Source organism: Triticum urartu, chromosome 6 (genome assembly GCF_003073215.2).
Source record: "Triticum urartu cultivar G1812 chromosome 6, Tu2.1, whole genome shotgun sequence".
NCBI classification, from domain to species: domain Eukaryota; kingdom Viridiplantae; phylum Streptophyta; class Magnoliopsida; order Poales; family Poaceae; genus Triticum; species Triticum urartu.
The window spans coordinates 536,125,213-536,141,336 of record NC_053027.1 but is presented as its reverse complement, the minus strand read 5'-3'; the positions used below and the strand labels follow the sequence as shown (position 1 = coordinate 536,141,336).

Sequence of the window (16,124 nt, the reverse complement as noted above, 5' to 3'; positions counted from 1 at the left end):
TGCTTAGTTATAAGAAAAAAGTGACTGGCTATCTCGAAAAAAAAAATCAGACAACTTGCGAATGGAGGCTCTCATTTGTTTCTCCAAAATTACTACTCAATCCCTCCGTCTCCAATGGTGTGACTAAAATTCTCTACCGATTTTGTTTTTAAGAAAATCTATACCGATTTAAAATTCGCCAACAACCTCTTTTTTTGAAATATTTCGCCAACAACCTTCATTTAACGGAGTATCTCGCTTGTGTAAAATTCTTCGGCTTCCGCAGTATAGTAATTACTAGATGCCTCGTACTACTATAAACGTTTCCCACTGGCCGGTGGTCTCTCGCCTTCCTATGCACGTTCAAATAAATACAACCCTGCAGTTCCCAATCCTCACGCTCGATCGCGCCTGTACTTCTGCACTCTTCGTTTTCCTCTGCTCGGCATCTGTCGCGTGAACATGGCAGCTGGCACTAAGGGCGACGGCCCGGCGATCGGCATCGACCTCGGGACGACCTACTCCTGTGTGGCCGTGTGGCGGCCGGTGCACCAACGCGTGGAGGTCATCGCCAACGACCAGGGCAACCTCACCACGCCTTCCTGCGTCGCCTTCACCGACACCTGGCGTCTCATCGGCGACGCGGCCATGAACCAGGCTGCCATGAACCCCGTCAACACCGTCTTCGGTGAGAGCTACCAACTGACCACCACCTGCTAGTTCTTCTTCTTTTTAGCGGCTATCGTTCTGTTCGTTTATTAAGTTTCTCAGGTTCATAGGTTTGTGTTGCATATATTTCATATTCTTCAGTTGCCAAATGCTCACTCAGGTATTCAGATTCCTGCATCTTCTCTCCCATGTTCTTTTTGTTTGCTGAGATCGGTTTTTTTTCTTCAATATTGATCTGTGCCATGTTTTTTTTTTGCGGTGGTTCTGCCATGTAGTTATTTGTTTGTACAAGCTTCCAAGCACTAAGAACCCCTGTACTAGCTGGATTCAAAAAATGCTTGAATAAAATATACATCCAATTCCCATGTCCACTATATCCTAGTATATGATTACATTTGTGCAATCTATTATTTGATTAAAAGTTAGTACTACAACATAGGAAACACATACGAAAAAACAGGTTAATGATGACAGTGGAAACTTTCTTGTGAAATGTGGTGTAAAATAATAGCCCCTCTGTACACAATGTAAGACGTTTTTAGTGTACTAATACTCACCAAAAACATCTTAGATTTGTGTATAGTGGGAGTATTTAGGAAAAATCCTAAAACTTTAAAAATCAAGAAACTGCGTTAAAAGGTATATTTCCTAAGTTGCTATAAAAAATCCTTCAATCAAAAGAGGCCGCTTATATATGGACAGTATCAGGGTTTGGTGTAGAAACAATACATTGCAATTCCCCCATGAATATCAAGAAATATAATGTCAAAACTTAAGAGGTTATTTTTTGAAGGAAATAAAAACAGGACAAGTATTTCTGTTGTGGGATTTTTCAGATTGTATCATGTAACGATATTTGTTTATTTTGTGCCAATGCTTATAAACTGAATATAGTAACTAGCATCTCTAGTTATTTGTTTATTTTGATTGTAGATTATTATTTCATTGAGGACTGAAAAACTATAATTTTATATAGCTTAGTTACATTATAAAAAAGTTAGACAATATGAATAACCAAAACATATATTCATGAAAGCACATAGTTTTCTGTTATGCAAATGTTGAGCCGTTTTTTTTTATTTTGGCAATATTGAGTGGCTTATTAATTTAACTCTTATCACACAATTGTAAGTTTCATAAATTGCAAATTAATGCACAACAAACTACATAATCAAGACCCAATTCCAGATAATTACGTATTAATTAGTGATTGGCCATATCAAAATACAACAAACAATAAATTTGCATTTGTGATGTGGGGTTGTTTTGTGAAAATGCTTTCTGAACCTGGTATTTTTGTTATCAAACTGGTTTGTAATAGCAAGGCGAAATGATATTTAAGTATATATGTTCTGTGATGCGTTGGTTCTTAAATTTAGAATGAAGTGAAAATACTCTTTTGGTATTTAATTTCATAGATATATGTCTTCTTTTGTGAAATACACTATTGTATTGAAACTAACTACATCGATTTTTCCAGATGCAAAGCGGCTGATCGGTCGACGCTTCAGCGAAGAGTCGGTGCAAGGAGATATGAAGTTGTGGCCTTTCAAAGTCATTTCAGGCCGTAGCGATCGACCAATGATCGTGGTGAAGTACAGGGGCGAGGAGAAGCAGTTCGCTGCTGAAGAAATATCCTCCATGGTGCTTGTCAAGATGAGGGAGACAGCGGAGACCTACCTTGGCACCACGGTGAAGGATGCTGTCATCACCGTGCCAGTCTACTTCAACGACTCGCAGCGCCAGTCCACCCTCGATGCTGGTGCCATTGCTGGCCTCAACGTCACGCGCATTATCAACGAGCCCTCCGCCGCAGCCATCGCCTACGGTCTCGACGATACTTCTGCTAATGGTGAAGCTAAGACGGTGCTCATATTTGATTATGGTGGTGGCACCTTGGATATCTCTGTCATCAAAATTGACAATGGTACCTTTAATGTCAAGGCCACGTCTGGTGACACCCACCTTGGAGGGGAGGATCTCAACAACCGGATGGTGGAGCATTTCGTGCAGGATTTCTTGAAGAAACACAAGAGTGACCTCAGAAGCAACCCGAAGGCGCTGATGCGGCTCAGGACTGCTTGCGAGAGGGCCAAGAGGATGTTGTCTTCCACGGCAGAGGCTAAGATCGAGATCGACTCCCTCCACGACGGCATTGACTTCTACGCGACCATCACCCGCGCCCGGTTCGAGGAACTCAACTTGGACCTCTTCAGCAAGTGCATTATGCATGTGGCGAAGTGCCTTGGCGACGCCGAGATGGACAAGTCACAGGTCCATGACGTTGTGCTTGTGGGTGGCTCCACCAAGATCCCCAAGGTGCAGCAGCTGCTGCAGGATTTCTTTCACGGGAAGAAGCTCTGCAAGAGCATCAACCCCGACGAGGCCGTCGCCTACGGCGCTGCTGTCCAAGCCGCCATCCATAACGGCCAGTACAACCAGAAGGTGAAGGACTTGGTCCTTCTCGATGTCACGCCGCTGTCGCTCGGGATAGAGTTGGTAGGTGGTGTCATGAGCGTGGTGATACCCAGGAACACTACCATCCCGGCCAAGAAGGAGAGGGGTTATACAACCGACGTTGACTACCAGACCGCCGTGCCCTTCTCGGTGTACGAGGGGGAAGCAGGGTTGGTCAAGGATAACAATCTGCTCGGCATGTTCAATCTCACTGGCGTCCCTCCAGCGCCGAGGCTCGTGCCAAAGCTCAATGTGACGTTCGAAATCAATGCAAGTGGCATCCTGGAAGTAACGGCGGAGGAAAGGCCGACCGGAAACAAGAACAGCATCACCATCACCAACGACAAGGGCGGGCTGAGCAAGCAAGAGATTGATAGGATGGTTCGTGATGCCAACAAGTACTAGTCCGACGACAAGAGAAAAAAGTGAAGGAACGATCATGGCCATGAGGGTCCTGAAGCTTGTTTAATCCTAAAATCACTCTGCTTTTGATTTACCATGGATGCTTATTAGTACCGGTACTATTCTGCAACTTCTGGCATTGCGCATGTGCATGTTCGTCCTAGCCTGGCTTGTGTTTACTGTTATTTTGTTTTGTGAACCATGTTCATCTGGTGACAGTGAGTAATTGCCTAAGGTGATCCGGTGCCTAGTATTTGCTTAAGTCAACGTAAAAGAATGTGTGTCTCAAGTGCTCATAGCATACTTTGGTGTTTGTGTATCTCAAACATCACTCTTCGTTAGCAAGCCAAAATTCATTTTGTAAATTGAACATTTGTTTGCGCACAGCGACCCCTCTGATGGAGTACTTGCTCTGTTCAGGTTTTCATTTTTTCTGTTGGTTTCTTTCACGGTTTCTTTTAATGTCACCTTTATTTTTTAAAATATTCAGAAAATCCAAAACATGTTAAAAATAAAAAAATATCGCATTTAAATAATTTTTAAAAATTACAAAGTATGTTCACAATTTTTTAAAACGAGCACATTTTTCCAAAATGGTCTGAAGATCTAAAAAAATGCTCACATCAAATTAAAATTTTCCTGTGTTTTCTTAAAACCATTGGAAAGTGGAACATGGAAAAAACCGCTCGCTCGCTACTTGTCAGGGTTGCTGCTATCTAGAGTAATGGGCCAGGCCAGAAAACGTCCCTTTGCAATTTGGCTGCATTTTGATGCATAATGTGTCATACCAGAGCTCCTGTGATTCCTGATGTAAAAACAAAAAGAGCTCCTGTGATTCCCTACCCCCCCCCCCCCCCATTGCGACAAATTGCCGCGGAAAGGCACAGGGGAAGGGAGGGAGCGAGTTGTACTCATTTTGGTCATTTTGATCTCTTAGGGGCTGTTTGGATTGTGACTATATTTGTCATATATTGCCACATGATTTTTACCACACTTCCTTACTTGAGTTGCTCAAATTGTTAGCCACATTTTGGCTTGCCTAAGGGAATCTTGCCACACTTTCTATGTATATGACATGTGGGGTTCACTGCTCATAAAAATATTCTTGCCTTAGGTGTGGCTAGAACCAAACACCTACCTAACTTGGTCAAACTTGCCTAAGGTGAGGTGTGGCAAAGTGTGGCAAGGTGTGGCCGGAAACCAAACAACCCCTAACGTCCTTCCTCATGCCTAAGCAAAAGCACTCATTGGAATCCGTTCTCTGCCCCTCCAAATATTTGGAACCAAATCATTATTTTAATGAGTAGACGTGCTATGTGTATCGACTTGTGCTAAAGCATCTGATATCATATTGGAAGTTGTTTTTGCTTGATATGGTACTCTGCTTTCCAATTTGCTTCTAGCACAAACTACAAATCCTACTTCAAAAACATTTAGATGAAGCAAAGCCTTTCACATTATCAAAATACATGTATTAGACAAGGTAATGTTAGAACTTGGAAGTGATCAAATCATATGCTTTTGTGCAAATCAGTTCTTGCTCTATGCTTAGGATATCTGAAATTATATATTCATACTTTATATGTGTTTCGATATGTTAGCATATGAGCGTCAATTTGATTTTTGCGTCAAGTTTCATGCGTAGACATATGTGATGAGGCATGTATTAGATTCCGATAGGTTGTGAATTAGATACAACTTAACATTAGGTGTTATTTGAGTCGAAAATCAATGATCTGAACTTGTTTTCTTCCAAGCAGACCACCTCACTGAATTCCCAAATAAGCTCAATCACCATCTATTGCCTCTAAAAGAAAGGCTTAGCTTTTGATGTTTTATTCAGTTTTGTCTAGGGCTGGTTAGTTCAAATCTAAAAAAAATAGAAGTTTTTGTATGGACGATACGTGTGGCATTTAGAAAAAAGGCTCTATTTTTTCAAAAAAATCTTCATGTCTTGCTTGTGCACTGCATCATGATATTGTCCAGAAATAGCACACAGCAATATTGTGTCTCTCTATCCACCAGAACACACTTACATGCACGCACGTATGCAAGCGTTATAGGCAAACACACACACCCTCCTACCCACACTCACACAACGATACATAAAATTGAGTTGAGCATATAAGAAGCTATGCTCAAATTAGATAGGACGTGGTGAGGCTCGAATCTGGGCTTTTTTACCCACCAACTTCTGGCGCCAACGAGTAAGCCTCCAGGACTTTCTCCACAATACAAGAGCTAGAAAAAACAACAAGATAAATGACACGTATGTTGTATCTCCATTATAGTGAGTGTACGCTCACCAACAAGCATATGACATGGGCGGCCCAATAGCGAGAAGAACAAGAGCGCTTTCTGGTGATATTTTTCCTCATTTTTTTTCAAGTGTTCTTTACACTGGTTTTCAGTTCAATTTTTGTTCATTCCTTCTATTTTTTCTGTTTTTCTTTCTTTTCGTTTTCTTTCCTTTTTCACCTTTTAGCCTTTTATTTCCCTTTATAATTTTGTTTGTTTTTCCTTTTTTTATTAACTACATAAATATTTTTGAAACTACTGAAATTTTTTGTTAAGTGCGTTGAACATTTTTTAAATTATGTGAATACTTCTATTTTCTGTTTCATTTCAATAGTTTAAATATGTGATCCTTCTTTGTTTTCCTTTCGTAGATTCCATTGTTCCTTTTATATTTCCTTTTTCTTCCAGTTGTATGAAAGAAATATGTAGAGTGTTTGAAAAATATCCATTTTATCGAAAAAAATATTTATTGTGTATTAAAAATATTATTGTGTATTTAAAAATGGTGATTGATTTTTAAACAGTCTATAGTCTATTTAAAAAGTGCTCATCTTGTATTTTAAATATAATGTTTAGTGTTTGTAAAATAATGTTCCTCGTGTTTTAGAAAAGGTCCAACACACATTTCAAAATGTACATTGTGTATTTCTATAAATGATCACTAAGTCTCTACAAATGGCCAAGGCTTGGGTCTGGGTGTGGTACGGTGTGTGGGGGGAGGGCAGGTGGGGTTTCGCTTTGGTGTGGCGTGGGGTATTGACGCTTACACAGCCGCCAGGAATACACACACGAACCGACGGAACGACCCCATGCACTTACAAGGAGGCCCCACTCTGCAGGCCAAACCCCTCGATCAACCAGAGGCATCCCCATCATGGGAGCTTAGTGTTTTAGGTGATAGGTATGTTACAAGCATTACAGATTGTTTGCAGGTAATCTACAGAGTTACTGGGTGGATCCGTACGTGGCCGACACTCAGTTGTGTGGAAGTCAATGAGCATATGGTTTATGGGTGCAACCATTGAAAGACAGTAGTACGGGATATCTACAGCCGGTTTGAATGGCGGTCCAACAATAGAATAGGTGTATAGTCGTCCAGTTCTATTTTTGTTTGTTGTGGCTTAGAGTTGCCCTTTTGTTTAATTCACGATGAGTTTTTTTTTATCATATTACATACTTACTGGATTATTTGGTTAATCCTCCTTTTCTAAAAAGAAGTATGTTACAAGCGCCCAACATATATACCATGTCTATGAGGGCATAAAACGTAATGCAAAAAATTAGCCGATGAGTATACATCGTAGAATGCACGAGTATACAGAATGCATGTTACATATAGAGGATTCTGATGTGTAGATCGAATGCATGTTACATAGTAGAGGATTCTGATGCGTAGATCGGATGGATGCTATTTTATCTAGTAGGTAGTAAATCTAATTGCTATAACAATTTTGATGATGTGGAAGCATGCATATTGGGACAATTTGAAATTTCAGAGATCACTTTCTTAGGTACTCCTATGTAAAATAGGAGGCAACCTCACAAAACGTATAAGGGCAGTATGGTTGTTTGACCATAATGTATATCCACCTCCATATACAAGTTGTATGTATACATACACAAACCAGCGTGCAGCCCCTCCGTCTGGGCTTGGACGATTTTTTTTTTCTATTTTTAACCTTCAAAAAAGATGTGCATCAGGTAGGAATTGAACTCTCAATCTCTAAGTTTACTTCCACACACTTTAACAAACTAGGACATCTAACTTGCCATGCCTAGTTACTTATTTTATTCTTCTTGTTGTGCATCTTCTTAGTTATTTTTTGTTTGGCCCTTTTATTCTCCGGTTTTATTCTCTTTTTATTTTCTCCCTAAAAACGTTCTTGTTCCCGTGTTAACAAAACGAGTCACGCACATGGTGTTAAGCACATATAGTTAAAACAACCAAAAATATTAAATACAAAAGGTGAGCGTGTTTCAGAAAATGAACGAAGGAAACGTCCACACACACAAGATTGATGGATGATCATTCCGTGTTGTCTGTCTACATGACGAACAGGTTCTTGTCACATGAGTCGCCATGTTGGTCCTAAAAAAAATTAAGTTAAATGCAAAACAAAAAATGAGTCGTGTTTCAAGGAACGGATGAAACGTACGCCGACCGGTCCGCGCGTGGTTTACTGGTTTCAATGACTAGCTACCTACACTCTTTTTTTTAATAATTCAAAGAAAAACTATATACACTCTTTTCTTTTCATTTGCGTAAAAATCATGAAGATTTTTTTAAATTCACGAACATTTTACAAATCCATGAACTTATTTTTTGAATCCGTGGTTTTTTTTCAAATTAATAATGTTTTTTATTTTGTACACTTTTATCAATTTTGTGTTGTCAAATTCGTGAAGTTTTTTTCAAATCGATGAACTTTTTCCAATTTTCATGAACTTTTTCAAATTGCTGAACATTTATGTCAAATTCATTAACTTTTTTCAATTTCATGAACTATTTTGTCACATTAGCTTACTTTTTTCAAATCAATGAACATTTTTTATATCAACAAATACATCATGTTCAACAGGGGCCGTCCGGGTCGGCCAGTAGGGCAAGTCTTGAAGCACTTTTTTCTCACCTCCACCAAACGTATCCAAAAAATTTCCACACAACGTCAACACCATGGCAAGCATGGATGCCAAGTTTCATTGGTTTTCGACGTTTAATGCATTTTCTAGGATTTTCCTAGTGGAAAAACCCCAAAACATAGGCCGGACGTGACACAATGTGCGACCGGTGTCCAAATTCGTTCAAATTTTCTATGAGGGGCTACCAACCCATTGGAAAAATTTGGTGTCACTTTATGCATGGCATGAAACATGGCATGTACAACCTGAACATTTCGGGTATGTCGGTACTGCAAGTCTCGAAGCGTTTTTTTTTCACCTCCACCAAATGGACCTAAATGTTTTTCACACAACAGAGACATCATGGCATCATGCCAAGTTTCGTTGGTTTCAACATTTCATGCATTTTACATGGTTTCCCTTGTGAAAAAACCCTAAAACACAGGCCGGATGTGAGGCAATATGTGTTGGGTGTCTGAAATTGTTTAATTTTTGCGTGGGGGACTTCGATGGGCATTCCCATATGCTGGCAATTTCGGTGTCATTTCATGCATGGCAACAAATACACCATGTTCAACCGGGGCCATTCGGGTCTACCGATAGGGCAAGTCTCGAAGCACTTTTTTTTCACCTCCACCAAACATACCCAAATTTTTCCCACACAATAGCATCACCGTGGCCAGCATGCATGCTAAGTTTCTTTAATTTCTAGCATTCTATGCATTTTCTACGGTTTTCCCATTGAAAAAAAATCCTAAAACACATGCCGGACGTGACACGACGTGCATTTAGTGTTTGAATTTGTTCAATGTTTGCATGGTGGGCTGCCATGGGCATGCCCACATGCTGAAAAAATTTGGTAGCATTTCGTGCATGGCAACAACTACACCATGCGCAACCAGGACCGTATGGGTCCGCGGTAGGGCAAGTCTCGAAGCACTTTTTTTCACCTGCACAAAATGTACCCAAATTTTTTCCACGCAATGGCACCACCATGGCCAGGATGCATGCCAAGTTTTGTTCATTTCTGGCATTCTATGCATTTTTTATGTATTCCCAGATGAAACCCCCCTAAAACAAAAGGCGGATGTGACGCAACGTGCGTTCGGTGTCCGAGTTCGTTTAATTTTTGCGTGGGGGACTGCCATGGCCATGCCCACATGCTATCAAAATTTGGTGGCATTCCGTGCATGCCAACCCAATTTTTTTCCACAATGACATAACCATGGCCAGCATGCATGCCAAGTTTCGTTCATTTCTCGCACTCTATGCATTTTCTATGGTTTTCTCGGTGAAAAAACTCTAAAACATAGGCTAGACGTGACGCGACGTGTTTGGTGTCTGAACTCGTTCATTTTTGCGTGGGAGCGGAGTTGCTCGAGTGTTGCGCCAGGTGCTACCTCTTGAGCACTGCGTTGGTTTTTCCTTGAAGAGTAAAGGGTGATGCAGCAAAGTAGTATAAGTATTTCCCTCAGTTTTTGAGAACCAAGGTATCAATCCAGTAGGAGACAACATGCAAGTCACCTTGCACCTACACAAACAAATAAGAACCTCGCAACCAACGCGATAAAGGGGTTGTCAATCCCTTCAAGGTCACTTACGAGAGTGAGATCTGATAGAGATAATGAGATAAATATTTTTGATATTTTTATGACATAGATTGGAAAATAAAGATTGCAAAATAAAATAGATTGGAAACTGATACGTCTCCAACGTATCTATAATTTTTGATTGCTCCATGCTATATTATCTACTGTTTTAGACAATATTGGGCTTTATTATCCACTTTTATATTATTTTTGGGACTAACCTATTAACGGGAGGCCCAGCCCAGAATTGTTGTTTTTGCCTATTTCAGTGTTTCGAAGAAAAGGAATATCAAACGGAGTCGAAACGGAATGAAATCAACTGGAGAAGTTATTTTTGGAAGGAAAGCTGCCGGAAAAACTTGGAGTGCACGCCAGGGGAGTCCCGGGCTGCCCACGAGGGTGGGGGGCGCGCCCACCCCCCTAGGGCGCGCCCCCTGCCTCGTGGACAGCCCGGAGGTCCACCGACGTACTTCTTTCACCCATATATACCCACGTACCCTAAAACTTCCGACGAACAGAATAGATCGGGAGTTCCGCCGCCGCAAGCCTCTGTAGCCACCAAAAGTCAATCGGGACCCTGTTCCGGCACCCTGCAGGAGGGAGGGGGACCCTCACCGGTGGCGATCTTTATCATCCCGGCGCTCTCCATGACGAGGAGGGAGTAGTTCACCCTCAGGGCTGAGGGTATGTACCAGTAGCTATGTGTTCGAACTCTCTCTCTCTCTCGTGTTCTTGATTTGGCACGATCTTAATGTATCGCGAGCTTTGCTATTATAGTTGGATCTTATGTTTCTTCTCCCCCTCTACTCTCTTGTAATGGATTGAGTTTTTAATGACTTGAGAACACTTGATGTAAGTCTTGCCATGCGTATCTGTGGTGACAATGGGATATCACGTGATTCACTTGATGTATGTTTTGGTGATCAACTTGTGGGTTCCGCCCATGAACCTATGCATAGGGGTTTTGGCACACGTTTTCGTCATGATTCTCCGGTAAAAACTTTGTGGAACTCTTTGAGGTTCTATGTGTTGGTTGAATAGATGAATCTGAAATTGTGTGATGCATATCGTATAATCATACCCACGGATACTTGAGGTAACATTGGAGTATCTAGGTGACATTAGGGTTTTGGTTGATTTGTATCTTAAGGTGTTATTCTAGTACGAACTTTAGGGCTATTTGTGACACTTATAGGAAGAGCCTAACGGATTGATTGGAAAGAATAACTTTGAGGTGGTTTCGTACCCTACCATAATCTCTTGGTTTGTTCTCCGCTATTAGTAAATTTGGAGTGACTCTTTGTTGCATGTTGAGGGATAGGTATATGATCTAATTATGTTATTATTGTTGAGAGAACTTGCACTAGTGAAAGTATGAACCCTAGGCCTTGTTTCAACACATTGCAATACCGTTTACGCTCACTTTTATCATTAGTTACCTTGCTGTTTTTATATTGTCAGATTACAAAAACCTATATCTACCATCCATATTGCACTTGTATCACCATCTCTTCGCCGAACTAGTGCACCTATACAATTTACCATTGTATTAGGTGTGTTGGGGACACAAGAGACTCTTTGCTATTTGGTTGCAGGGTTGTTGGAGAGAGACCATTTTCATCCTACGCCCCCCACGGATTGATAAACCTTCGGTCATCCACTTGAGGGAAATTTGCTACTGTCCTACAAACCTCTGCACTTGGAGGCCCAACAACGTCTACAAGGAGAAGGTTGCGTAGTAGACATCGGAAACTTATATGATGGAAGATAGACCCGGGGGCCATATGTTTCACTAGTTGCTTCTCTCAAGATAGCATAAGTATTATGGTGGATGAAGAAATTACTGTCGATCAATTGATAGAAAAGTGCATAATTATGGGAATATCTAGGCATGATCATGTATATAGGCATCACGTCCGCGACAAGTAGACCGAAACGATTCTGCATCTACTACTATTACTCCACACATCGATCGCTATTTAGCATGCATCTAGAGTATTAAATTCATAAGAACAGAGTAATGCATTAGGCAAGATGACATGATGTAGATGTTGGGGAACGTAGTAATTTCAAAAAAATTCCTACGCACATGCAAGATCATGGTGATGCATAGCAACGAGAGGGGAGAGTGTTGTCTACGTACCCTAGTAGACCGACGCGGAAGCATTGACACAACGTAGAGGAAGTAGTCGTACGTCTTCCCGATCCGACCGATCCAAGCACCGTTACTCCGGCACCTCCGAGTTCTTAGCACACGTACAGCTCGATGACGCTCCCCGGGCTCCGATCCAGCAAAGCTTCGGGGATGAGTTCCGTCAGCACAATGGCGTGGTGACGATGATGATGTTCTACCGACGCAGGGCTTCGCCTAAGCACTACAACGATATGATCGAGGTGGAATATGGTGGCAGGGGGCACCGCACACGGCTAAGGAACGATCACGTGGATCAACTTGTGTGTTCTAGGGTGCCCCCCTGCCCCCGTATATAAAGGAGCAAGGGAGAGGCCGGCCGGCCCTATGGGGCGCGCCAAGGGGAGGGGGAGTCCTCCTCCTAGTGGGAGTAGGACTCCCCTTTCCTAGTCCAACTAGGAGACTTGAGGGGGAAGGAAAGAGAGGGAGAGGGAGAGGGAAAGGGGGGCCGCGCCCCCCCTCCTAGTCCAATTCGGACTCCCCATGAGGGGGGGCGCGCCACCTCTTGGGCTGCTGCCCTCTCTCTCCCCTCAGGCCCAATAAGGCCCATTACTTCCCCGGGGGGTTCCGGTAACCCCTCCGGCACTCCGGTTTTATCCGAAATCACCCGGAACACTTCCGGTGTCCGAATATAGCCGTCCAATATATCAATCTTTATGTCTCGACCATTTCGAGACTCCTCATCATGTCCGTGATCACATCCGGGACTCCGAACTAACTTCGGTACATCAAAATGCATAAACTCATAATAACTGTCATCGTAACGTTAAGTGTGCGGACCCTATGGTTCGAGAACAATGTAGACATGACTGAGACAAATCTCCGGTCAATAACCAATAGCGGGACCTGGATGCCCATATTGGCTCCTACATATTCTACGAAGATCTTTTATCGGTCAGACCGCATAACAACATACGTTGTTCCCTTTGTCACCGGTATGTTACTTGCCCGAGATTCGATCGTCGGTATCCAATACCTAGTTCAATCTCGTTACTGGCAAGTCTCTTTACTCGTTCCGTAATACATCATCTCGCAACTAACTCATTAGTTGCAATGCTTGCAAGGCTTATGTGATGTGCATTACCGAGAGGGCCCAGAGATACCTCTCCGACAATCGGAGTGACAAATCCTATTCTCGAAATATGCCAACCCAACATCTACCTTTGGAGACACCTGTAGAGCTCCTTTATAATCACCCAGTTACGTTATGACGTTTCGTAGCACACAAAGTGTTCCTCCGGCAAACGGGAGTTGCATAATCTCATAGTCATAGGAACATGTATAAGTCATGAAGAAAGCAATAGCAACATACTAAACGATCGGGTGCTAAGCTAATGGAATGGGTCATGTCAATCAGATCATTCACCTAATGATGTGATCCCATTAATCAAATAACAACTCTTTGTTTTCATGGTTAGGAAACATAACCATCTTTGATTAACGAGCTAGTCAAGTAGAGGCATACTAGTGACACTGTTTGTCTATGTATTCACACATGTATTATGTTTCCGGTTAATACAATTCTAGCATGAATAATAAACATTTATCATGATATAAGGAAATAAATAATAACTTTATTATTGCCTCTAGGGCATATTTTCCTTCAGTAGAGGGATAAACTCAAGCAATATGATATAAACCCCATCTTTTTATCCTCGATGGCAACAATACAATACGTGCCTTGCTGCCCCTGTTGTCACTGGGAAAGGACACCGCAAGATTGAACCCAAAGCTAAGCACTTCTCCTATTGCAAGAAACATCAATCTAGGAGGCCAAACCAAACTGATTATTCGAAGCGACTTGCAAAGATAACAAATCATACATAAAAGATTTCAGAGAAGAATCAAATATTGTTCATAGATAAACTTGATCATAAACCCGCAATTCATCGGATCTCGACAAACACACCGCAAAAGAGTTACATCAAATAGATCTCCAAGAAGATCGAGGAGAACTTTGTATTGAGATCCAAAGAGAGAGAAGAAGCCATCTAGCTAATAACTATGGACCCGAAGGTCTGTGGTAAACTACTCACACATCATCGGAGAGGCTATGGTGTTGATGTAGAAGCCCTCTGTGATCGATTCCCCCTCTGGTGGAGCCCTGGAAAAGGCCCCAAGATGGGATCTCTTGGGTGCAGAAGGTTGCAGCATTGGAAATAGGGTTTCATGGTGCTCTTGGATGTTTTTGGGGTATATGGATATATATAGGAGGAATAAGTAGGTCGGTGGAGCTGCGAGGGGCCCACGAGGGTGGGGGCGCGCCTCCCTGCCTCGTGGCCACCTCGCTTCTTTCTTGACGTCTACTCCAAGTCCCCTGGGTCACGTTTGTTCCGAAAATAACTCTCCTGAAGGTTTCATTCCGTTTGGATTTCGTTTGATATTTCTTTTGTGTGAAACACTGAAATAGGAAAAAAATACCAATTTGCACTGGGCCTTGGGTTAGTAGGTTAGTCCCAAAAATAATATAAAAGTGTATAATAAAGCCCATTAAACATCCAAAATAAATAATATAATAGCATGGAACAATCAAAAATTATAGATATGTTGGAGACGTATCAAGCATCCCCAAGCTTAATTCCTGCTCGTCCTCAAGTAGGTAAATGATAAAAACAGAATTTTTGATGTGGAATGCTACCTAGCATAATTCTCAATGTAATTTTCTTCATTGTGGCTTGAATATTCAGATCAGAAAGATTCAAGACAAAAGTTTAATATTGACATAAAAATAATAATACTTCAAGCATACTAACTAAGCAATCATGTCTCCTCAAAATAACATGGCAAAATAAAGTTCATCCCTACAAAATCATATAGGTTGGTCATGCTCAATTTTCGTCACACAAGAATGCTCTCATCATGCACAACCCCGATGACAAGCCAAGCAATTGTTTCATACTTTAGTAATTTCAAATGTTTTTCAACTTTCACGCAATACATGAGCGTGAGCCATGGATATAGCACTATGGGTGGAATAGAATATAATGATAGGGGTTATGTGGGGAAGACAAAAAATAAGAAAGTCTCACATTGTCGCGGCTAATCAACGGGCTAGGGAGATGCCCATCAATTGATGTCAATGCAAGGAGTAGGGATTGCCACGCAACGGATGCACTAGAGCTATAAATGTATGAAAGCTCAACAAAAGAAACTAAGTGGGTGTGCATCCAACTTGCTTGCTCACGAAGACCTAGGGCATTTGAGGAGGCCCATTGTTGGAATATACAAGCCAAGTTCTATAATGAAAAATTCCCACTAGTACATGAAAGTGACAAAACAAGAGACCCTCTATCATAAAGATCATGGTGCTACTTTGAAGCAAAAGTGTGAAAAAAAGGATAGTAGCATTGTCCCTTTGTATTTCTATTTTTTGGGCCCTTTTTTGGCCTTTATCTTTTTTTATTTGGGACAATGCTCTATTAATGATGATCATCACACTTCTATTTATTTACAACTCGATACTAGAACAAAATATGACTCTATATGAATGCCTTCGGCGGTGTACCGGGAAGGGCAATGAATCAAGAGTGACATGTATGATAAATTATGCATGGTGGTTTTGCCACAAATACGATGTCAACTACATGATGATGCAAAGCAATATGACAATGATGATGCATGTCATGATGAACGGAACGGTGGAAAGTTGCATGGCAATATATCTTGGAATGGCTATGGAAATGCCATAATAGGTAGGTACGGTGGCTGTTTTGAGGAAGATATAATGAGGTTTATGTGTGATAGAGCGTATCATATGACGGGGTTTGGATGCACCGGCGAAGTTTGCACCAACTCTCAAGGTGAGAAAGGGCAATGCACGGTACCGAAAAGGCTAGCAATGATGGAAAGGTGAGAGTGCGTATAATCCATGGACTCAACATTAGTCATAAAGAACTCACATACTTATTGCAAAAATCTAC

General features: G+C 41.6%; 1 protein-coding gene across 1 annotated transcript; it reads left to right on the top strand.

The window, feature by feature from the left end:
* Window positions 1-366: 366 nt before the first annotated feature.
* LOC125512740 (heat shock cognate 70 kDa protein-like) lies at window positions 367-3,709 on the top strand. Its single transcript, XM_048677829.1, has 2 exons — window positions 367-667; window positions 2,129-3,709. Exons 1-2 carry the CDS (start codon window positions 442-444, stop codon window positions 3,508-3,510), a joined length of 1,608 nt encoding a protein of 535 aa, XP_048533786.1. The 5' UTR covers window positions 367-441; the 3' UTR covers window positions 3,511-3,709.
* The last annotated feature ends 12,415 nt before the right edge of the window (window positions 3,710-16,124 follow it).